This window comes from Erithacus rubecula (genome assembly GCF_903797595.1).
Source record: "Erithacus rubecula genome assembly, chromosome: 25".
Classification (NCBI taxonomy): Eukaryota; Metazoa; Chordata; class Aves; order Passeriformes; family Muscicapidae; genus Erithacus; species Erithacus rubecula.
In genome coordinates this window covers 5,286,224-5,307,967 of record NC_136677.1, presented here as the reverse complement: position 1 = coordinate 5,307,967, position 21,744 = coordinate 5,286,224, and the positions used below count along the sequence as shown (strand labels likewise).

The 21,744-nt window shown below is 55.1% G+C and overlaps 5 protein-coding genes across 8 annotated transcripts; 3 read left to right on the top strand and 2 right to left on the bottom strand.

Moving 5' to 3' along the window:
• Nucleotides 1-822: 822 nt before the first annotated feature.
• DDX25 (DEAD-box helicase 25) lies at nt 823-7,520 on the bottom strand. Of its 3 annotated transcripts, XR_013776850.1 has the most exons (11): nt 7,258-7,520; nt 6,614-6,749; nt 6,437-6,529; nt 6,230-6,332; nt 5,493-5,607; nt 4,997-5,174; nt 4,164-4,401; nt 3,784-3,946; nt 2,366-2,554; nt 1,653-2,131; nt 823-1,250 (listed from the first exon to the last, which is right to left on the bottom strand). XR_013776850.1 is itself a non-coding variant. In XM_079326952.1 (10 exons), the coding sequence occupies exons 1-10, from the start codon at nt 7,514-7,516 to the stop codon at nt 2,007-2,009; spliced, it is 1,599 nt and encodes a 532-aa protein (XP_079183078.1). In that variant the 5' UTR covers nt 7,517-7,520; the 3' UTR covers nt 823-2,006. The 3 variants fall into 3 exon arrangements, 2 of the variants coding, with proteins under 2 accessions (XP_079183078.1, XP_079183079.1); XM_079326952.1 differs by having other exon boundaries at nt 823-2,131; XM_079326953.1 differs by lacking the exon at nt 1,653-2,131.
• A 1,792-nt stretch (nt 7,521-9,312) lies between these two features.
• HYLS1 (HYLS1 centriolar and ciliogenesis associated) lies at nt 9,313-14,384 on the bottom strand. 2 transcript variants are annotated; one of them, XM_079326821.1, is made up of 2 exons: nt 11,283-12,456; nt 9,313-10,132 (listed from the first exon to the last, which is right to left on the bottom strand). In XM_079326821.1, exon 2 carries the CDS (start codon nt 10,106-10,108, stop codon nt 9,335-9,337), a length of 774 nt encoding a protein of 257 aa, XP_079182947.1. In that variant the 5' UTR covers nt 10,109-10,132; nt 11,283-12,456; the 3' UTR covers nt 9,313-9,334. The 2 variants fall into 2 exon arrangements, with proteins under 2 accessions (XP_079182947.1, XP_079182946.1); XM_079326820.1 differs by lacking the exon at nt 11,283-12,456 and adding an exon at nt 14,356-14,384 and having other exon boundaries at nt 9,319-10,132.
• Nucleotides 10,928-14,122, top strand: PUS3 (pseudouridine synthase 3; the record flags this gene model as incomplete). Its single annotated transcript, XM_079326819.1, is given in 11 exon segments — nt 10,928-11,204; nt 11,206-11,250; nt 11,253-11,294; nt 11,300-11,323; nt 11,325-11,363; nt 11,366-11,390; nt 11,393-11,448; nt 12,454-12,807; nt 12,809-13,005; nt 13,266-13,456; nt 13,833-14,122. Coding segments are annotated over 11 exon segments (1,410 nt in total). The 5' UTR covers nt 10,928-11,057.
• Nucleotides 14,385-14,446: 62 nt separating the features above from the next.
• On the top strand, nt 14,447-17,555 carry RPUSD4 (RNA pseudouridine synthase D4). The gene is given in 17 exon segments (XM_079326822.1): nt 14,447-14,583; nt 14,586-14,600; nt 14,603-14,645; nt 14,647-14,716; nt 15,681-15,737; nt 15,739-15,771; nt 15,773-15,848; nt 16,050-16,127; nt 16,130-16,218; nt 16,220-16,251; nt 16,469-16,494; nt 16,497-16,537; nt 16,539-16,562; nt 16,639-16,789; nt 17,007-17,104; nt 17,243-17,381; nt 17,384-17,555. Coding segments are annotated over 17 exon segments (1,041 nt in total). The 5' UTR covers nt 14,447-14,558; the 3' UTR covers nt 17,428-17,555.
• Nucleotides 17,556-18,261: 706 nt separating this feature from the next.
• Nucleotides 18,262-21,702, top strand: PANX3 (pannexin 3). Its single transcript, XM_079326792.1, is given in 9 exon segments — nt 18,262-18,894; nt 19,546-19,569; nt 19,572-19,658; nt 19,661-19,686; nt 19,789-19,816; nt 19,819-19,859; nt 19,862-20,004; nt 20,127-20,791; nt 21,587-21,702. Coding segments are annotated over 9 exon segments (1,257 nt in total). The 5' UTR covers nt 18,262-18,713; the 3' UTR covers nt 21,649-21,702.
• Nucleotides 21,703-21,744: the final 42 nt, after the last annotated feature.

Below are 21,744 nucleotides of genomic sequence, written 5' to 3'. Positions count from 1 at the left end.
GCCCTGATTAACTGTTAATTATTTATCAAGCTGACAGCGCAGGGAGAACCCGACGCCACCGCCTGGCCCCCTGCAATCTCAGGCTGAGGAGAGTGCTTGCTGTGCGAATGGCAGCATCCTTGTGCTCTCCCCACGTGGGAATTTAATTCATGAGTGTTCCCTTCTCCACACGATTTTTTTTTTTTAACTGAAAGAGGGGGAAATACACTGCCATTCCCCTGTAATCAAAGCTGGGGGGTTTGGAGCTGGGGAAGCCAGGCAAGGAGCAAGGTTTGATATTTCATCTGCCAGTGTCTGCCACGCCCCAGACCATCAAACATTCATAGGGGCGGCTGTGCAGTAAGGCAATGCCAGGGGCTGGAGCAAACCAGGGGGGATTTGGGGTGTACATGGGGAGGGGGATCAGAGAACACTCAGCAAAGCCTGGAAAACTACCTGCTACCTCCCATCTCCCTCACTGATCCTTTTAGAATTCATTGATTGCTACCAAAATCGCCCCGTCAATAACAAATGTGAGACTCCCCACACAGAGGTTTTGAGGTTTGAAATGCCCCAAAGCGTTAAAGTGGTGGCAAGGAGCAGCAGAGTCAGGGCCAGGCCCCCTGTTGCTACCACCAGGCCTTGCTGTCACTGCTACATGCCTCAGGCTGGGCTCCCATCACATTTTGTGCCTGTTTTCAGGTAGGGTTTGGGTAGAAATCGGGATGAGGAGAGCAAGGGGCAGCAGCCAGCCATGACAAATGACACCATTACCAACACTGACCTAATCAAACATTTCTCTGATACATTTCAGAGAATTTTGGTAAAGAAGGAGCCATCCTGGTGATTACAAACAATTGTATTTATTAAAGATTAACAAAGGCACAAACACGGCCCCATCCTTGGAGTCCAACTTCTGTCCTCACACTGTGAGGAGCCCAAATATTTGGAGTTCAGATGCCTGGGCTCCAACCTGTCTCCTGCACTGCCAGGACCCTGAACACTTGAGTTTTGCCCCAGGATCTGGGATGGCAGCAGTGGATTCCTGCTGCCATCTAGCGAGACAAGGCTCGCTCCAGCCTCTCCTCAGGCAACACAACAAAACTCAACAACTTCAGGATACAAGAAAACTGGGAAGTTTTCCCCTGTAACTCTTCCTCCTGTTCAAAACCAGAACTTGGATTTGGGAGAATGAATCCCTGCTGCTCACTCAGCTGCAAGCTTCTCCAGCTCGTCCATGTCGTACGGATCCAGCTGCTTGATCGTGGTCTCTGTGGGGAGGAAAGAGAAATTGCTGGGACATGAGCACAGAGCTTGTTCCCCTGAGTGCTGCCTGCACCACCTGAGTGCCCCATGCCAGCTGGGAAGCTCCTGGACTGCTCCCTGCAGCATTTCCCTCTGCAGGGAAATCAGCTGGGAGGAAGTGCAGGGGGAACTGGGTCAATAGGGAAATCAGCTGGGAGAAAGTGGGATGGGAAATGGATCAGGGCAGCAGCCAAGGCACGGCAGCAAGCACAAGCAGCAGCCCCACAGAGAGCTCAGAGCTCAGCCTCTGAGGGCCCCCACTCCCTCATCCCACCTCCACAGCCATGCAGGACAGGGAAGGTTTGCACCCTCCAACTGCAGCATCACAATGTGAAAAGCACAAGTCAGACCACTGAGTTCATCCTCACACTGGATCCTTCTGGCCATGGCTGTGGTTGGGCTCATCCACAGGACAGTTGTTCCAGCTGCTCATTGCTTCTAGTCCACAGCAACAATCTTAGCCAGAATGTGTGGTCGTGTCTTCTCTGCCTGGTGTCTGCCTCAGGTTCACTCCAGGTCCCAATGACAGGTGGATATTTAATGGAACCAAAAGGGATGAGTGGTTCTGAGGCCAGAGATGAGAAAGGGACAATTTCCTGCCCATCAGAAGGCTTTTATAACCTTCTTTCCTCTAAAAATGACAGGGAAAACAGGCACTGGGATTCAAAAAGCCATCAGTGCAGCCCTGGCATCTGGCAAATCCCATGAAAATCCTCTTGCTGTTAACAAGTGACAATCAACTTCCACTCAGGAAAGATTTCCACAGCTGCCATCTCCTCTCCCAGGGCTGAGCTGGGGCACCAGCTCCCCTGGGACAAAGGCATGTGAGGAAAGGCAGAAAAAATGCCTGAAGGAGGGGAAAAAAAAAAAAGGTGCTGAGGCATCCTGGGTACCAGTAACATTCCTTGCAAGCTGCACACAACCTCCAGGGCTGTTTCTCAGCGAGCAAAAATCACCCTAAAAGCTGCATCTGTCACTTGGAGCAGCCTGACAAAGGACTATTTACGAGCAGGAAAAGCATCTAGAGGGGATGAGAGCCCCTCCCCCCCTCCCAGAGCAGTGGCTGGGCGCGGATGCTCACGGAAATACTCCTCGATCTGGTGCAGGAGCGGCACGCTGTCCCTGCGCACCACGCTGAAGGCGATGCCGCGGTGCCCGAAGCGCCCGGCGCGCCCAATGCGGTGCAGGTAGGTCTCGAAATCCGGCCCCCCGTCCAGATCCACGGGCAGGCCAAAGTTCACCACCGTGGTGACCTGCTGCACGTCAATGCCTGCAAGAGAGGGAGACTGTAGATGTTCCACTCCCTAAAGCAAACCCCTGGGATGCCATCCCATGAAACTAATTCCTTCAAAGGAAACCTCCCCCTCCCTTATCAAAAAAACCCGTTCTCTCTTAGGATTTCTATTGGCTCTTAAAGTCACAAGTTAATTGGTTCTTTTCTTACTTAGAGTTTTAAGATAATTGGTTAGTTTGTAAGTCGTAGTTTTTATTGGTTAGAAACTCAATCCTCTGAAAACCTATATAAAGTGTTTTGTTATCTGATATAATTAGACCGTTGTTAGCATCTCCCTTCGAGGACAATAAAGTTATCCTTGGAACTTTGCAGCACCATCTCAAGCCTTTTGTTCTTTGCTAGTGAGTAGCTGTGGGCTCTGCATCTGGGGTTCAGAAGTACCTGGACTCAGGGCTGCAGACCCCGGGGTTGGAAAACACCCAACCCTAAAAAACAGCTACAGGAGAGGATCCTCTGGAGTCAGTGAGTCAGGGTCTCTCTGAATTCTTTGCAGAAATCAGAGTGCAGGGATTGCACTTTGGACGAATTGAAGTATGTTAAGCCACTCACACGTAAAGTAGATATTTAAGTTAGTAAGTTTCAGGGTGAGTTCTAATGCTTTTAGTAAGTAAAAGGTCTCAAATGCCTCAGTAGCAATGAGTGTTCTAGTGAAGATTGAAACATTCTGATATCTTCAGCAAGAGGCTTTAAGCCCACAGCTGTAGATAGGATTTAGTCATAATAGAGCTATAGCAAGAATATTGCTGACATTTCTTAGAACATGATAGAATGTATGTGTAGTTCTACATGTAACCTGGTGTGCTAAGAAACTAGAATTCTAATAGGTTAATGAGTGGTGGTCTGAGTTTGCATCTTAGCTTGTTGGAAAAATCCTGTATAAGAGTTTGTATTGGGGAGAGTTGTTGCTTTTAGCCATTGTGGCTTCTGGCCATTTGCTTATTGCTACTGCTTTTGCCATTGCTTTGCCATTGCCTTTTGAGACTGATGTGCTTTTGTAATAAGATGTGCTTTGTAATAAATAACCTTTTTAACAATTAGCTGCTTTGCTTATTTAAGATAACCCGACGAATTAGGAGCCAAGAGCTCAGAGTAGGACCTAAGAGCTCTGGAGTTTGGTGCCTTAAGAGCACTGGAGGTCCAAGAACCTCACAGGACACCCTGTCCCACAGGATCAATGCATTTCAGCTGCTGGGTTTCCCAGATACCTCTGGCACAGACATTGGTGGCAATCAGGACCTTCTCCTTGCCCTCGCGGAAGCGCTGGATGATGCTGGCCCGCTGCACCACCGTCAGCTCTGCTGTCAGGATGGCCACCTGGTGCCCGTCCTGGCTCATCTTCCCTGCCAGCCACACTGCCAGCCTCCGGGTCTGCACACACACAGCAGGCTGGGTCATCACTTCCCTCTCCAGACTCCCCTGCTCCTTTTGAGGGAGCTCATGGAGGTTTTCAGCACTCCCCTGGGGTCTGCTCCTTTGTTTGGGGGGTCTTGGGAGGAGCCCACTTTGCCCACATGTAAAATGACTCATTCCTGCTGTTCCCACCAGGAGAGGGGCAGTGCAGGGCTCTCCCAGGCAGGGGCCTTACCTGGCAGAAGATCATGACCTGCCCGATGATGAAGCTGCCGTAGAGGTTGCAGAGGGCCCTGTACTGCTCGTCCAAGCCCTGGCACACCATGAAGTACTGCCTGATGTTGCTGAGGGTGAGCTCCTCCTCACGCAGCTTGATCACAATGGGGTCAGGGATGATCCTCTCCGCAAAGGCCCGCACGGGTTCCTTGTAGGTGGCTGAGAACAGCAGCACTTGGCAGCTCTTGGGCAGAGCCCTGGGGCAGGGAAAAAGCTCTGTCAGCCACAGAGAGCAGCTGCTGCCCAGGAGAAGGACAGAAACTCTAATGTAAACTGATTTTGTGTTGCCTTCAACGGAAAGGGAAGCCAAGAGGGCTGACAAGGAAGTTGGAGAGGGACTCTTTAGAAGTGACAGGAAAAAGGGGGAATGGCTTCACACTGAAAGAAAACAGATTTAGATATTAGAAGGAAGTTCTTCCCTGTGCCCAGAGGGTGCCCAGAGCACCTGTGGCTGCCCCATCCCTGGAAGTGTCCAAGGCCAAGCTGGATGGAGCTCTGAGCAACCTGGTCTAATAGAAGGTGTCCCTGCCCATGGGACAGGGTGGGAACAAGATGGGCTTTAAGGTTCCCTTCCAATTGAGAGCATTCTATAATTCTGTGAGTCAATCCAAGGCCTGTAACAGCCCAAAGGAAAGTTAAACGAGGTGAAGTGTCTTCCTGTGTGTCCAACACACGCAGTTTCACAGACAGACAGCCCTGTGGACTCGAGGACACTGTTCAGTGACAGATTCCTTTAAAGCCAAAGAGAAGGGGAAGCAGGGAGTCAGGGCCCCAGCTGGCAGCAGTGCTCACCTGTGGATGCGGATGCTCTGACAGGAGAGGCCCTGCATGTCGATCATGATGTCGGCCTCGTCCAGCACGAACAGGGAGATCTTTGCCAGGTCCAGGATGCGCAGTTTGAAGCACCAGTCCAGTGTGGTGCCCGGTGTCCCGATGATGATCTGTTCCTCCAGCACTGTGCTCTTCAGAACTGCAAGGGGCAAAAGGCATTTGGCTGCTCTTTGTGCTTTCCCTTGGCTTGCTCAGACCCCGGCTACTCAGTGATGCCTTCAATGAGTCATCATGACACTTTCCTACAGCCTTGGGGCGTGGGAACCACCCCCCTATGGGAAAAAGGAGTCTGCAAGCAGCCAGTGACATAGAAAATTCTCTTCAGCAGGAGAGGGGGACTGACACTACTTTATGGATGTCTGGGCAGTCCCTGGCAGACCCAGGCTCTAAGGGGGGATCCCTGTGCTCCCCTCCTGTTTCTGGAGCAGTGCTGGTAGCTGGGCTGGGCTGCACTCACCTCGGTTTCCCCGGACAGCGTAGTTCACCTTGACCTCAGTGCAGAATTTCCCAATGGTCCGCACCACCTGCCCGATCTGCAGAGCCAGCTCGTAGGTGGGAGCCAGGCAGAGGCACTGCAGGAGAGCAGAGGAAGGAGCTGTCAGATGGGGCACACGGGCAGGGACAGCAAGAGGAGCTCAGGAGCATCCCACAGCACTGAGGCGCAGGGGATGGGGCAGTGCAGCACAGCTGGAGGCTCAGGAGCTGGGCTGTGCTCCCAGCTCCAGCCTAAGGGACAGAAAAAAGCTGCTGTCACTGCTTTTTTGAGGAGGAAATCCCTCAGAAGTGTGGTACAGCTTGCTCCTGTGCCCTAGTACAGTCACACTGTCCATACATACAAGAGGAGATCTTACATGGCTGGAAACAGCTGGTAAAGCTGGTTCCTGCACCCAGAGAAGGGACTGAGAGTACGTGACCACCAGAAACCAGCAGTGTCTGCAGCTGCTCCTCAAAACCTAAATTCCAGGATAATTGAAGCCTGGATTGATCCACTCTGGCAAGTCAAAGCACCTCCCTGAGGTGGACACCATGCTTTTGGTCCTACCTGCCACTGTGATGGGCCTTGGTGGTTTATCATCCCACTCCAGTGGGTAAAGTCACACGGGAACAGGGACAAAGCCCAGAGCTCTGCCCCTGGCAGTGTCCTGGGCGCTTGGGCCAACCCCTCCTGCAGCAGCTCCCCCTGTCCTGCGTTACCTGTGGATATTTCTCGCTGGCACTGGCTCTGCTCAACATGGCCAAGACAAAAGCTGCTGTTTTCCCTGTCCCTGACTGGCTCTGGGCAATCAGGTTTTGGGGCCTGCAAGGCAAAAGCAGCTTACTGGAATGCAGGGGTCGGGGTGCTCCTGACTGCCACCTCAGTGCTGGGATGCCACGAGGAGCCAGGGCCGAGTTCCTACTCACGGGTAAGCCAGCATGAGCGGCAGCGCCTGCTCCTGGATTTTGGATGGTCTGTTGAAGCCCATCATGTAAACCCCCTGCAAGAGCTCCTTCTTCCTGTGGAAACAAAGCATCCAAGTGCCCATGAGCAGGAGGTTGGCATTCTGAAGCATGGCAGGGCCGGGGGCTGTGGCAACTCACAGGGGCAGCTCCTCAAAGGTCTTGACAGAAAAGAGTGGGGAGTTGGGGTCCCTCTGCAGGATCTCCACGTGCTGCTGGGATTCCACCAGGGATGTGTGGATCAGCTTGTTCATCAGTGACAGCTCTGCCAGCGGCACTGGGAAGGACAGCAATTCCATCAATAAAAGACATGGAATCACAGAATTGTTAGGGTTGGAAGGGATCTCTGAAAATCATCCAGTCCGAATCCCCTGCCAAAGCAGGGTCAGTTGGAGCAGGAATGTGCTCCTGTCGGTCTGGAATGTCTCTAAATAGGGAAAATCCAGCATCTCCCCAGGCAGCCTGTCCCAGCACTCTGCCACTCTCCGTGTCAAGAAGTTCTTCCACACACTGAGGTGGGACTTCTTGTGTTTTAGTTTACAACAAAACGTTTGTACTGAGAACCCTCTCTCCGGAGGATTTCTTATAGTTGTGTAGGTTCATTAAAACACTGATTACTGCAGGCTACCACCAGGTGTGAAAACACAGTGCACCGGGCCCTTCGGTGATGACTGCACACCGAGGGCCGGGCCCCCCTCGGGGCCGCGGGCTCGGCCGGTGCTCGGCGGGGCTGACACCGAGCCGGTGCTCGGCGGGGCTGACACCGAGCCCCCCTCGGCACCCACCTCTCTCCTGCTCCTCCTCGCTGTCGGCCGCGGGGCCGGGCCCGGCGCGGGGCAGGCCGAGCCCGCGGGCCTTGACCCGGCCGAGCGGCTCGGGGCAGCGCAGCCCGGCCCCGCGCGGAGCCGAGCGCGGCAGCGCGGCCGCCAGCCCGGCAACGCCCGAGCCGGGGCCGCGGTCACCGCCCGCCCGGCCCAGCCCGCCCAGCCCGCGCTCGTCCCTCGCCATGGAGCCGGCCCGCAGCGCCGGATGGGGCGGGAACATCCGGCGGCGGGCGGCGGCGGGATGCGGCGGGCGCGCCTGGGCTGAGGGCACGGCGCCTCGCGGGCCGGGGTCCCGCTGCGCACGGGGCAGCACAGCCAGCCCCGGTAAGGTTCAGAGCCTGTGGCAGAGGGCGCGGGGAATCCCCGGGAGCTGCGGAGAAGGGACAGTGCCCTGCGGTAACAGGCACCCCGCAGGGGCTGCGGGCTCTGTGTGTCCCCTCGCTCCGGTGGATGCTGATCCTGCGACACCAAGACAGAAGGAGGCGTCCCCAGGGTGATGGAGATGCAGGGAGCGCATGGGGATTTGGGGGGACCCTGGGGTGCTGGGGGACAGGGACCTGTTATAAATGAGAAACAAAGTCTCGATATTCAGCAAAATTGAGATTGCTTTATTTTATATAGGCAGACCAAGCAGCGCTCGGGGAAACGTGAGGGGTCACCGCCCACTCCACGCTTCCACCCAACTTGGTTTGCAGCTCCCTTTTTATAGGATGGTTTTCCTTGTAGTAATCAGTAATTGTTATTGTTTTGTTGTAATAATGCTGCAAGGTAAGCAGTGATGGTCAAAGAAACTTACAAACTTCCGTGGGACAGCTCTTGGGACAATTGGTCACGTAACCATCTGGTCTTGGCAGATAAAAAACAGAAGAAATAGGAAGCCTGATCTTTAGCAGATAGTTTGCGATTGATCACACAAAGGCAGGAAATCTGATTCTGAAAAAAAACCTTTCAGACTATGGAAAAACCTTTTTTTTTTTTTTTTTTTCATTTTACAAACTGTAAACAATGCACAATATTCATAATGGGGATTTAAACAGAGTGGGTTTAATCATGTATTTCCCTTTATCTAGGTCCACGTTCTTTTCTTATTTTAAGTATTCTGGTTTATACAAACTCCAAAACTTCTATGATTAACAGGAATCATTTGTCAATTATCACAGACCCCATAGGGCAGTGAGGGTCCCCAGTTGCACAGAGGGATTGTTCTTGGTGCCAGCACTGGTCCCCATAAGGTTTTGGGGGTCTCTAGGTTAGTTAGATGACAGGGATCCCATAGAGCAGGAAGGGCCCCTGCTGCAGACACAGACCTCACTCAGTTTGAGGGGAGGGAAGGGGCTCTTGGGTGCTGAAGAAGCAGGGAAACTGTAGGGTTGGGGTGCTGTCCCCCATAGGGTTTGGGGAGAGTTTCAAGGGTTTTGGGGGCAAAGACATCACAGCTGGATGGGGACCCGCAGGGTGCTGGAGAGCCAGGGACCACCAACCTGGAAGGTCCCCTGAGATGCCAGAACCCCTGCACTGCGGGGTGACAGCCACCTCCTCAAGCCTGTGTCCCCCATCTGGGATCACCTCCAGGGCAGGTTCAGGGGAAGCTGGACTCGGGATCCAGGCTGCAGCTGTCCCATGCTTCCCATCATCCCACTCTGTATTCCAGCCATCCCACTGAGCTTTTGGGGACCCTTTCCTGCACCAGAATTGCTGCCTGTTCAATCCATTCCCACAGCTGGAAAAAAAATTAACGCCAGTAATAATAATAACACTACTAGTAGTGCTAATAATACCTTGCTTCCAGCCTAAAGCTAATTTATTTTAAAGATGGGATAAAAGGATAAAACAAGGCAAAGGCAGACAAGTGATGCAGACATGAGTCGGGAACAATGGATGTTGCCTGCAGTGTTTCTAATGAACCCACAGAACAATAAGGAACCTTTGCAGATGCTTTATTGAGAAGAGAAGGTGTAGCAGAGAGAACCTCCTGCACAGCAAAGCTGGGAGCGCGGCAGGGAGGTGCTGCAGCCCGGAGGAAGCGGCGGGCGGGGCTCTAGCGGGCGGTGCTGCGGCGGGGCAGCCGCCGGTGGGCCAGGTCCCAGCGCACGCCGAAGCGCAGCGAGTCGCGCTTCTTCATGCTGGGCACCTGGTAGGTGTTGGGGATGCAGACGGCTCTCTGCGCCCGCCGCGGCTGCCCCGTCTGCAGGATCTGCCTGTGCACGGCCCTGCGCAGCCTCTCGTGGGGATCCTGACCGGGAAAGCTGAATCGCTCCCAGTCTTGTTTGTACTTGTTTAATTTGGCCACCGGGTCAGTTCTCTTCACTCGAAGAGCCTTTGGAGCGATGTAGTTTGTGGGCAAGCCCGATCCGTGCTTTGGCACAGAGTATTCGGATATAGTGTCGCTCCCAAAATCCCCGAGGAGAGAGGAGGGGGTGTTCTCACGGAGCCTGTCATCATCACATTCATCATCATCATCATCGTGCAGGCAGTTCTTCAAGGTGTCACTGCTGGTCTCTGTTTCAGAGATGGGGTCATTCATAAAAGCCCTGGAGTACCCCAGGCCCCATGGCCCAGCATTCATTGACTCATCAGAGACCTCCACTGTTCCATCAGGTCTGTGCCTCAGCACCTTCCTCTTCATCACTGGCCTCCTGAGCTCCCTCTGATCCATGGGAAGGGATGACTGTGTGCCAAAACTGATGGATGAGTCAGCATAGGGGTCACCATAGGAACTCGATGGTGCCCCACTGTCTTCCTGCCAGGTGCACAGCTGTCTCAGATAGGCTGCCAGCTCGTCCTCACTCTCTGCTCCTGGCACCTTCTCCATGGTTCCCACCAAACTGCGTGGATTCTGCAGAAAAAGAAACCTGGGTTAATTTATTGCAGTACACTCAGGTTGGCTAAAGATGTCAAAGGGGCTCTGACACTCGAGTTTTTGGGTTCAGGGGTGTTGATTTAGGTTTAGCAGTACACTGCTAAACCTCCTGCTGCCAGCAGAAGGCTCTTCCCTACAGTTACACAAACACAACCCCAAAATTCCTGCTAGAAATCTACACTAGAATTAATTATGTGCTGAATGAAGTACTGATAGAAAAACAAAGGGCAGGATCCACGCACTGAGCGAAAGATTAATGGTCTTTCTTTGTACCTCTGCTTCTAAACCCACAATATTTAGTCATAATTTAATCAGGAGACATCCAAGAGGGTGTTTTACTTCCAGAGGAGGGAAGGGCTCAGTACAGTGTGTTTAGATGCTCATTTGTGAGTGGAGATAGTAAACCTCCAGCCCTGTGACAAAAAGGGATCCAGACACAGATCCCACACTCAGCACAGGTTTAGGATCTCTTTAGGGGGATGTGAAAAGCCCAAGTGTTGCTGCTGGGAACAGTGGGAGCAGATGGTGGGGCGGGCTGAGTGGCAGCCATCAGCAGGCTGTCTGCATGGGGATGCAGGTGTGAACGGCTCGCAGGAACGTGCTGCTGCTGACGGAGCAGATCCCGTCAGCTGGGGGGAAGGAGTGATTGAACAGTCCAAAAAAAGAGATTTCAGTGAGATGAAGCTGTCCCAAGCTAAGCACCAATGGCCCTGCCCTGCCTGTGCTCCCCTGGGAACACCAAGGGGCTCAGACATAAAGACTGACTGTTGGTAACAGTTATCTTGCAGAACAAGCCTAGAGATCTAATAAAAACCACATAAAAATGCAAATCCATTTTTTTCCTTTCTCTGCAGACCCCAAGGATCCACCAGCAACAAACTGACACTCCAAAGTGGTGGCTATGGCTGAGGAGAGCACAGCTACTGACCATGAGCAGCTGCTGAGGCGGGTGCAGGAGCTGGAAGTGGAGGTGAAGCGGCTGCAGGAGAAGCTCCGGGAGGACAAGGAGGGTGCTGGGAAGAAAGAGGCTCCTCCAGCCCCTGGGAGAGGCAGGAAAACGCCAACAACGGCCCTTTGATTTCAGCTCCCACGGGCCCGCAGACACGTGGCACTGCGCATTGCCTACCTGGGCTGGGGCTACAGGGCTTTGCAGCCATGAGAAACACCCCCCAACACCATCGAGGAGAAGCTCTTTGAAGCCCTGAAGGAAAGACAAGGCTGGTGGATGACAGACAGAATCCAACTACCACCGCTGCGGGCGCACGGACAAGGGCGTCAGTGCCTTTGGGCAGGTCAGCAGCCCCGTGGAGGTTCCTGTTGGTTTTTCCGGGGTGGGAATGGAGGTTTGATGGATTTCTGTCCCACAGCACAGCTTGGATTGTTCTTTAAAAAATCATCAGCTCTTAACCCTGGAAATGAACCTGGCAATAGCTTCCTGCATGTGCATGATGATTTCAGACCGTTGAAGCCTTTTAGTGCCCTTTTACCCCCATGTTATTGTTTTCCGGGGCCCTGTTTTTAAGAGGATAGAAGTGTTTTTAGCTCGGTGATGCCCTGCTCTTGCTGATTTAAATGGCAACCCTACAAAAACCCAAAATCTTCCAGGAACTGGCTCACTTCCTGCAGCCAGGCAGCTGAATTTCTGCACAGAAGGGTCTGAGGGGAGCTGCAGCCAGCGGAAGGGAGCGTGGGAGTGGGAGCTGGAGGGAGAGAAGCAAGTTGGGCATGTTGCTGGGTGGGCATGGAGCCATCCGCTGGCTGAGACATGGGGGAGAGACAACCTTGGCTTCACCAGGGCTGTCTCCTTTCTGTCTCAGCACAGAAAGCAAAGCTGGCATAGGTTTAGCTTTAAATGGCTGCTCTGCTCTCCTTCACAGGATAAGTCACATGAAATCAGGGCATTTGGTGCCTTCTCTTACACCACTTCATCACACAGCACCCATGGTGAATGAACTTGTTCCCACACCCGGTGTCCTGGCCAAGCAGGCTGTTACTGCCTTCAAGTCATCACCTCCAGCTCGGGAAAAAAAAAGCACATTATAACCCAGTGACTAAAGATGAGCCATTCCGAGACCGTGCTACGTAGGCAGCTTGCAACTTTCCCTGTTTTATTAATGGAATCCATGGCATCTGCTCGGGTCCTCAGAGGCACTCGCAGCTCTGCCATGGCAGGATTGCCTGATTGAAGCCACCTTCATCTGTAGGAGATCCTGAATTTATTTCCCAGAGGTGTGGGAAGACTTGGCTCCGCACGCCCATCCTCCACACTCTAATCCTGGCTTCCCTCATTTCTGCAGGTGATCTCCCTGGATCTCCGCTCCAGCCTGCCACAGGGGCAGCAGCTCAACGGCCACGAGGGCGAGGGGCAGCAGGAGGAGCTGCGCTACACCCACATCCTGAACAGGGTGCTGCCCCCCGACATCCGTGTGCTGGCCTGGGCGCCCGTGGGGCCGGGGTTCAGCGCCCGCTTCAGCTGCCTGAGCCGCACCTACCGCTACTTCTTCCCCTGCGGCCGGCTGGACGTGGCGCTCATGGACAGCGCGGCCCAGCGCTACGTGGGCACCCACGACTTCCGCAACCTCTGCAAGATGGACGTGGCCAACGGCGTGCTCAACTTCCAGAGGACGATCCTCAGCGCCAGGGTGACGTGGGGTGGACGGGGGAGGAGAGCCAGGCCCAGGGGATCCCTTCCGGCTGTGCCAGTTCGAGGTGACGGGACAGGCGTTCCTGTACCACCAAGTGCGCTGCATGGTGGCCGTGCTCTTCCTCATCGGCCAGGGCATGGAGAGCCCGCATGTCATTGACGAGCTGCTGAACGTGGAGAAGAACCCGCGGAAACCGCAGTACAGGTAACCGGTGTGGAAAACCCAATGGGCTGCTCCTCAGAGCAACAGCTTGCTGGAGTGCTGCCAAGCACTCTCGTGCATGGAAACAGGCTGTCAGTGGCCTCACTGGAATGGATCCACAAGGATCTCTGTTTTCTTGCTCTGAGCAAAGTTTTGATAGATGTAGTCCTTGGTAATTGGTAAAATTATGTAACTTTTTACTCAGAAAGTTCTGTGAAGGTTAGGGCTGGTTTTGGGTCCCAACCTCCTGTCCTTGTCCCCAGCATGGCAGTTGAGTTCCCTCTGGTCCTGTACAACTGTGAGTTCCCAGACCTGCAGTGGCTCTACGACCCAGAGGTGCAGAGCTTCAACGTGACACACTTGCAGCAGCTCTGGGCCAGCCATGCCGTCAAAACCCACGTGCTCCGAGACATGCTGGCAGGGCTGGATGCTGCTCCCGTGGCCACCAAAAAAGGTAGAGGGAGTTTGGGGGGGGAATAACTTGGAATGCTTGCTGACAGACAGCAGGGTTAGATGGGATATTGGAAGAAATTCTTCCCTGGGAGGGTGGGAAGGGCCCTACACAGGGTACTCAGAGAAGCTGGGGCTGCCCCATCCTGGAAGTGTTGAAAGCCAGGCTGGAAGAGCTTGAGCAACCTGGGATAGTGGAAGGTGTCCCTGCCCATGGGAGGGGGTGGAACGAGATAAGCTTTAAGCATTCCAACACAACCATTATGGGATTCTGTGACTTACAGAGGATTAACTGGTTTTAAAAAAAAAAAAAAAAAAAAAAAAAAAAAAAAAAAAGAAAGGGCGAGATAATTGACTGTTGTTTTTCCATGATGTCACAGGTTCAGGGAGAAGCCTGGTGCCGTGGGGCGAGCTGCAGCCCCCACTCCACAGCCAGATCAGCGGCTTCGTGGAAGGGGTCCAAGCCCGCACCTACAAGCCCTTGCTGGCCCGGCCCAGGTGCGAGGGGCTGGAGGCCCGGATCGAGCACTTCGTGCGGAGGGGCCGCATCGAGCCGCCCCAGGGCCCGGCAGGGCCGGGGGAAGGGGCCGGGGAGCCCCCCGAGGGCAAGCGGGGCAGCAGCGGAGCCCCCGAACAGCTGCCCAAGAGGATCTGTGTGGACACCGAGTGATGGGGCGCCTCGGCACGCGGCCAGCTGACGCTTCACCCTTTTTTAAATCAGTGTAATTGAACAAAAAAAAAAAAAAAAGTTTTTTCATTGCTATTTTTCAATAAACTCTGAAAGAAAGAGCGTGTAACTGTGTTTGTGACTGGGCTTGGGGTGCAGTGGGAGGGGGCGCTGCGCCCCCGGCCCTAGTGAGGCTGCACCGGGCTTGGACCCCCTCCCCTCCCGCGCCCCGGTACCTCAGCCCGGCCGCGCCGCTCCCGCCGCTCCGTTGTGAAGGGCCGCCCAACCGCCGCCGGGGTTTAAACACCCCGCCAGCCGCCATGGCCGGCGCGGCTGTCGCTCAGCAGGCGCCACTTTCCCATTGGGCTAGGCGCTCCGCGGTGCCGCGCCCGCAGCCGCCCCATTGGCCGGAAGACGGACGCGGAAGAGGAGGCACGAGATGGCAGCGGGCGGCGGCGCGGCCAGGCGTGTTGGCGGAGCGCCTGGGGCTGGCCCGGGCGGTGCGTGGCGTCTGCGGGAGCGGGCGGCACGGCGGCTCTGCGGGCGGAGGAGCTGGCTGCGAGCCTGCGGGGAAGAGCGAGGAGCCAACAGCGAGAGGTGAGCGGAGTGCGGCCCGCTGGGCCTGGGCCCCCGGACTACAACTCCCGGCGTCCACAGCGCGGGCGGTCTCGGGGAGCGGCACTCGCGGCTGAGAGGATCGGCTGCGATGGGAGAAAAACCATCCAGTTCCACCCCCTGCCCCGGACAGGGACACTTTCCTATCTCAGGGTGCTCCAAGCCCTGTCAATCTGGCCTTGGACGCTCCAGAGATGGAGCAGCCACATCTTCTCTGGGCAACCTGTTCAGGGCCTGACCACACTCACAGGGAAGAATTTCTTCTCAGTATTCCCTCTAACTTGTCTTTTATCAGTGTGAAGCCATCCTCCCTTATCCTGTCACTCCATCCCTTGACTCCAGTCCTCACTACAGCTCTCTTGGAGCCCCTTAGGCACCAGAAGGGGCTCTGAGCTCTCCCTGGAACTTCTCCAGGTGAGCACCCCCAGCTCTCCCAGCCTTTCCTCCCAGCAGAGCTGCTCCATCCCTTTGATTATCTTGGTGCCTCCTCTGGACTGGCTCCAGCAGCTGCAGGTTCTTCCTGTGCTGAGTTGGAGGCAGCTCTGCAGGTGGGGTCTCACCTCAGAGGGGCAGAATTCCCCCTCCCCTGCTGCCCCCGCTGGGGATCAGCCCAGCACAGGGGGCTCTGGGCCAGCTCTCACCCCCCAGCACCCCAAATGCTTCTCCCAGGGCTGCTCTCCATCCCTTCATCCCCAGCCTGGATTGATCCTGGGGGCTACCCCAACACAGGTACAGCACCTGCCCTTGGCCTTGCTGAACCTCATGAGATTCCCCCATGGCCACTGGGGAAGGAGCTTGTCCTGATCCCTCTGGATTCCACACTGTTGCTCAGTCATAGAGCAGGAGCACATGGAAGGCGAGCACATTGCTGCAGGTCACAGTGCAGGTTTGTGTGAAAGCCAAGGGCTGTTTAAACCCCACCACTGGTGTCTCATTTTTTCCTCAGATCCCCAAGGATCCGACACAGCGATGGCTGCGGGAACTCGCAGCACTGAGCCAGCAAGCTGCAGCAGGTTCACCCCAATGTCCTGGCCAAGAATCCTTAAGCAGAGAACTCTATACCAGAATGAGGAGATTGTGGTGATAGACAAACCCTACGGGCTCCCAGTGCACGGTGAGGGCTAGTGGGGGTTGGAAATGCTCTGGCAGTGCTCATGGGATCCTCTGTCTCTGTCCTTTCCTGGGGTTTTCCTTCCCAGGAAGGGTTCAGAGGCTTGGCCACTGTCAGATCTCAGCCTTCCATCACATTTTGGGGTGATTTGGGGTGCATGGGGAGTACAAGAGGTGAAACTCCTTGCTGCCCTGGGTCACGCAGGTGGCCCCGGCATCAAGAACTGCATCGCTGATGTGCTGCCCATTTTGGCCAAGATGCTGGAGAACATGAAAGCTGAGCCCCTCACCTCTGCCACCGGCTGGACAAGGAGACCACAGGTGTGATGGTGCTGGCACGGAGCAAGGAGGCAGCAGAGAAGATCCGTCTGCTCTTTCAAAACCCGTCAGGTGGAGAAGATCTACTGGTAGGAAAGTTTGAGTGAAGAAGGGGCTGTAAAAAGTGTTTAAAAAAAGGGTGAGGGGACAATCCCTAGGGTGTGGGTCTTGTGGAAGTAGGTGGTGTTGCTTATCTTCCCCCCTTCAGCACTATTTTGTGGGACTGGGTTGCAGGAAGAAGGGTGAGAGGAGGGTTCTCATCCTTGTGAGAGTAACACCCCATAAACTTCTGCTTTCCCTTTCCAGGGCAATTGTCCTGGGGGACCCAGACCCTGTGAGGGCGTTGTGGAGATCCCCATTGTGGAAAAGGAGGTGCAGAGGCCACCAGTCCCACTACAAGGTGAGGCCGTGTTCCCTCAGCCACCGTCAGCCCAGCATCCCCTCCTTCCTCCCCCAACTCCCCCTCTCCCCCCCAGATGACGCTGGCTCCCAGTTGGCGCCTGTGTGCGGAGGCCGGGCAGGTGGTGCGAGCGCGCAGCAGCCGGAGCGCCGAGCGGGCGGTGACTCGCTTCCGCCGCCTGGCCGCTGCCTCCGCCTGCTCGCTGCTGGAGCTCCAGCCCATCACCGGTGAGTGAGCCTGTCCCGGGGCTGCACCTGCTCTCTCTGCAGTCAGCAGCAGCAATGGAAGGGGAGCTTGGCATTAGACATGATTGGAATCCTTTTTGGGACCTGTTTGCCAGCTGCCAGGGATTTCAGCATGGCTTTGTCCAGCACTGAGGGTGGTGGGTGCTGAGGTGTGGCACAGCTGGATGTCACCTTTCTCTTCTTGTTTTTTTCTCCTCAGGGGTGAAGCACCAGATCCGGGTTCACCTGGCCTATGGCTTGGGATGCCCTATCCTGGGGGATCACAAATACTCACACTGGAGCAAACTGGCACCCCAGGTAAGGCAGGTCTTGCACTGGGGAGCAGCTGGAGCTGGATACAGCCCCTTGTGTCCCCCTGCTCCTTGTGGGCTGGACATTTCAAGTCCCAGCTGAAAAGCTGCAGTTTTGAAGGGACATTTTCTGTCCTTCCTGCAGAAGCTTCCAGAACTCACCCTGAGGAGGCTGAAGCTGGAGCAGAGCAAGGCTCGGCACCTGCCCCTGCACCTGCACGCCCACCGGCTCCGCCTGCCCCTGGGCCAGCCCTTAGACTTTGTCTGCAAGCCACCCTTCTTCTTCCAAAAACCCTGAGGAAGCTAGACCTGGACATCCCCAAGGACTGACAAAGCAGGACTGAATGGTGCTGTGTATCTCACATCTCCAGTGCCTGGCAGCAGCTGTGCTCACCTTGGAGCCAGGGTGGGTTGAAGCCTGCAGTCTCTGTGCTGGTGCTACATGTGCCTGTGCCCCAGGAAAGAGCTGGACACACTGAAGAGCCTCTAGTTGAGATGAACAAGGCTGGGTGGATGTTGGGCTTTGCCTGATTTGTGTTTTGAACTTGTTTCCAGGCAATAAAAGCTCCAGTTCTCTTGAGGGAAATGTTGTGTGTCTCTGTGCTCTGGTCGGGTGGGATTCAAGTCCCTGTGTTGGTTTGAGCAGACCTGCTTGCACCCTTCCCAGATTTTGGAACTGTCAGAGTTGTTTAGCTCAAATTTGGAGAGTCCTTTTTATTGGAAAATCCATCGAAAGTGCAACTTGGCAGTGGCTCTGGTATTTATTTTTTTTGCTTGTGCTGAGAGACTGCACAGGGAGTTGCTTGGCTTGGCTGGGCTGAGCAGTTCTGAGGACTGCCCCTGCTCTGTGCTGCCAGCAGCATTGGTGTGGGTTTCTCAGCACTATGCTGCTGGGAAACTGTTCTGTCCCACTGCTCCTTCAGTTACTCTGTCCCTTATTTCAATAACCCCTTATTGGGATCCCCTGCCCTTGGAGCCACATTCTTCCTCCTGTGCCCTTGAGAGGGAGGCAAGAGGAGGAATTGATGATCTGGGGAATTGCAGCTGATGTTCTGCCTCAAAATTACTCATTTGGAGTCTTGACCTGTCTGAGGAGCTTGGGGCAGGGCAGTGAGATGTTCTCTGGCCCTGTGGCTGGTTTGGGTGCTGGAAAGGGCTTTTGTACCCCAAGGGCCCACCGTGTGTATGGCTGGGGCTTCTGCTGTGGGAGGGCTAGTTCCCCTGGCTCTCTGCTGAAAATAGCTGGGGACCCCCATGCCCTCAGGCCACAGCGCCAGAAATCTGTTGGCTGATGAGAGAGGGACATAAAACCACGGGGAGCCAGGAGCGGCTTTGGGGCAGGAACGCTGCCCTGCAGGAATGCTGTCAGGGAGGAAAGCTGCTTTCCCAGCCTGCTGCCTTCCCAGCTCGCTGCTGTGGCTGCTGGGGTGGCTTTTTCTATTTCTGTTTATGAAAAGGCTTCCCCTGTAATTACGAGGTGATTTAACGCGCTGTCTGAGCTGTCGTTCACAGCTGCCGGACACAGCGCTCAGCAGGGACCTCTCAGCCCGGCAAAGTCGCTCCTTGAGCCATTCACACCTCAGGCAGCGCTCCCTTTGTCTCTTCCTCGCTCCAAAATGTCCCTGTCACACACAGCTGCTGAGTACATGCTCTCTGATGCTCTGCTCCCGGATCCCAGCAGTTCCCGAGCCAGGGGCTTGCGGCTGGAGCTGCCGAGCGATCGCCTGCTGAAGTTTGTCACCGTGGGGCTGCCCCTCTTCCTCGTCTCACTGGCTTTCGCCCGGGAGTTCTCTGCTGGTGAGTTGTGGCTTTCCCAAGTGTTTCTTCAGGTTGTGGGCAATCACCAGTGGTGGTTTGGTTGTTGTGGCAAACCCCTCGTATTCTCGATGGTGTCGTGATCCAAAGTGGAACAGCCTGGAAGTCTGTTGTAGGAGCTGTTCTGCCCCATGGGTGTTTATTGATTGTTTTTAATGGAATCATAATTCACTGGGAGAGCCTGGGAACAGTTATGCTAACCCCAGGAGCAGCACTGAGTCAATGCTCAGCCTCAGCTGCTTGTGCACAGCACCTTTGGGTGCCATGGGCTTGTTTCCGAGGAGGAGGAGGGTGCTGGCAGCACGGAGAGATGTGTTGTGACCTCAGGCTAATCTGGCCTCGGCCACATCCAGCTGCTGTCCCTGAGGATTTGGTTTTAGTCCAGTTTCTGGCTGGTCAGTCTGTAATTCCCTACACTGTGTACACACCACTACACACAAAGAGTTTGTGTTTGGTAAGTGATGGAAAAGTCCTCGCTAGAAACACAGCAGCTCCAAAGTGACAGAAGAAAGCTTTCTTTAATTCAAAGCTATGCCTAAGATGTAATTATCCTCCTGTAAGGCATTGGTTCATGGCTGTGGAGTGTTCTCCACCCTGCATGGCTGAGGTTTGCTCTCCTCCTCCTTACCCCAGGCTCCCAGATCAGCTGCTTCTCTCCACCAACTTCACGGGGAAGCAGTCCGCCTACACCGACACGGCCTGCTGGGACTCCCTCATCCACCATGGCTTTGATGCCGAGGGACATGCATCACCAAATCCCTCTGGGCTCTCAAGGTAGGGTCAGAGGTCACATTTGGGTACCCCTGCATCCCATCTGGATGTCCACAGCAAGAGTGACTCCACATCCTCAACGACCATTCAATCTCCTTTGCGCAGGTGGTCCCCTACTCGCTGCTGGTGGTGGCGGGCTGATGTACCTGCCGTACCTGCTGTGGCGTTACGCTTGCCGCCCCCGCCCTGCCACTGCGACCTGCTCTTCATCATCGACGAGCTGGATAAATCCTACAACCGCTCCGTGCGCCTGGTGCAGCACATGAAGAAGGTCCAGCAGGCCAGCGCCGAGCCGGAGCAGTTCTGGGAGGAGTACGAGAGGTGAGGCCAGGCCAGGCCACTGCGGCCCTTGAGTCCCTCCATGTGGTGTGGTGGCTGCAGCCAGGATGGATTTGGGTGAAATGGGGGGTGGCTCTCACTCCTCCTGTCTCCCTCCCCCCCAGGGCCCGCCGGGAGAGGTATTTTGAGTTCCCATTGCTGGAGCGGTACCTGACCTGCAAGCAGCACGCCCATGCCCTGGTGTTCATCTACATCCTGCGGAACCTGCTGCTGCTCCTGTTCCTGGCTGCCACCTGCCTCTACCTGGTCTTTCTCCACCTAAACATCTTCTTCCAGGATGAGTTCAGCTGCTCCATCAAAACGGGGCTGCTCCAGGCAGAGCCGCACATCCCCCTGCTCATCCCCTGCAAGCTGGTGTTCTTCTCCGTGTTCCAGATCATCAGCCTCTCCATTGGCAGCGTCTATGTGCTCCTCATCCCCGTTGTCATCTACAATGCCCTGCAGCTCTGCCAGTGGGACAAGGGGCTGCTCTCTGTCTATGAGATGCTGCCTGCCTTTGATCTGCTCAGTCGCAGGATGCTCACCTGCCCCCTCAACGACCTCAACATCATCCTTCTCTTCCTCCGTGCCAATATCTCCGAGCTGACCTCCTTCAGCCGCCTCAATGCCGTCAGTGCCCTGCGGGAAGCCACCGCCAACAAGGAGGACATCGACACTGTCATCGATTTCATGACGCTGCTGGCTGGGCTGGAGACCACCAAGCCCAAACACCAAGCTTGTACCCCTGAGGCTGAAGGCAATACAGCCCTCTCCAATGGTGTGGCCCTAGGTAGGTTTTTTGGGTAGAGACAACTTCCCTCTTCTCTTGGCTCCCACACCACAAGATCCCACCCTGGACCACCCAAAATCCTTTGCCAAGACCTTAAGGTGTTTGGGGCATAGGTCACTGTGAGGGCTGACAAATCCTGAAAGGGATTCTGGCATCCAGAGTGTGATGCTACTTCAATCCAAGGTGTGGGCAGGGGTTGCTATAGGAACAGCAAGCCAAGAGATTGCTGCTTAAATCCAAGCTCTGGGCAAATTACAGGGCTGGGAGGGTCCCTGTTTTTGGCAGCTCGTCCTGCTGCGAGTGGGGTTGGGAGTTTTAAATCCTGGGGGGCTGATGCCAAGGATGCCATGCCCACCCCCTTCTCCCATTTGCATGGCACTGGTGGGCACAGTGAGGCTGTATGTGGAGATGGGTTCCAAGATAGAGCTGCATTCTCAAGACCTGCTCTGCTCCCTCTGCCACGTGCTTTGGGTTTTGGGGAGCTGGATGCCTCCTTTTGGGGTGACACAGGGTCCCCTGGCACACATGGCAGGTGGTTTGCAGCCCGTGTGAGATAGCCCAGCCCCACAGGTAGGAGCTGAGAGGTCTGGACTTCATTCCTGACCCTGAAAACACAGTCAGAATTATGGTTTAAAAAAATCCACAGACTGAGCTGGATTCTGCATCCTCGTTACCACGGCAACCCAGGGCCAGCACAGCTGGCTCCTGGGCCAGTTACTCAGTGCTGGAAAAAGCCCAGATCCTAGTCTGCCATTGGCCAGCTCATTAACTGCCTGCTCTTCCCTCCTTCTCTAGAACCAAAGCCTGGAATGGAAACGATGGGAAAAGCCTCACGGGACTCGCTTGGCTCTGCCTGACCCAGAAGCAGACAGCAGGCAGCAGGCAGGGATCCTGTGATCCCAGGATCTACTCTGACACAGGTGTCCTGCAGCAGCCAGGCTGAAAACCTGGCC

Coding starts and splice junctions, on each gene's coding strand:
- DDX25 (XM_079326952.1), bottom strand. CDS start 7,516: ATGTTCCCGCCCCATCCGGCGCTGCGGGCCGGCTCCATGGCGAGGGAC. Junction 5,608..6,229: donor CCAGCGAGAAATATCCACAG/GTAACGCAGGAC, acceptor GCTCTCCTGCAG/TGCCTCTGCCTGGCTCCCAC. Junction 3,947..4,163: donor AGGTCATGATCTTCTGCCAG/GTAAGGCCCCTG, acceptor GTGTGTGTGCAG/ACCCGGAGGCTGGCAGTGTG.
- HYLS1 (XM_079326820.1), bottom strand. CDS start 10,108: ATGGAGAAGGTGCCAGGAGCAGAGAGTGAGGACGAGCTGGCAGCCTAT.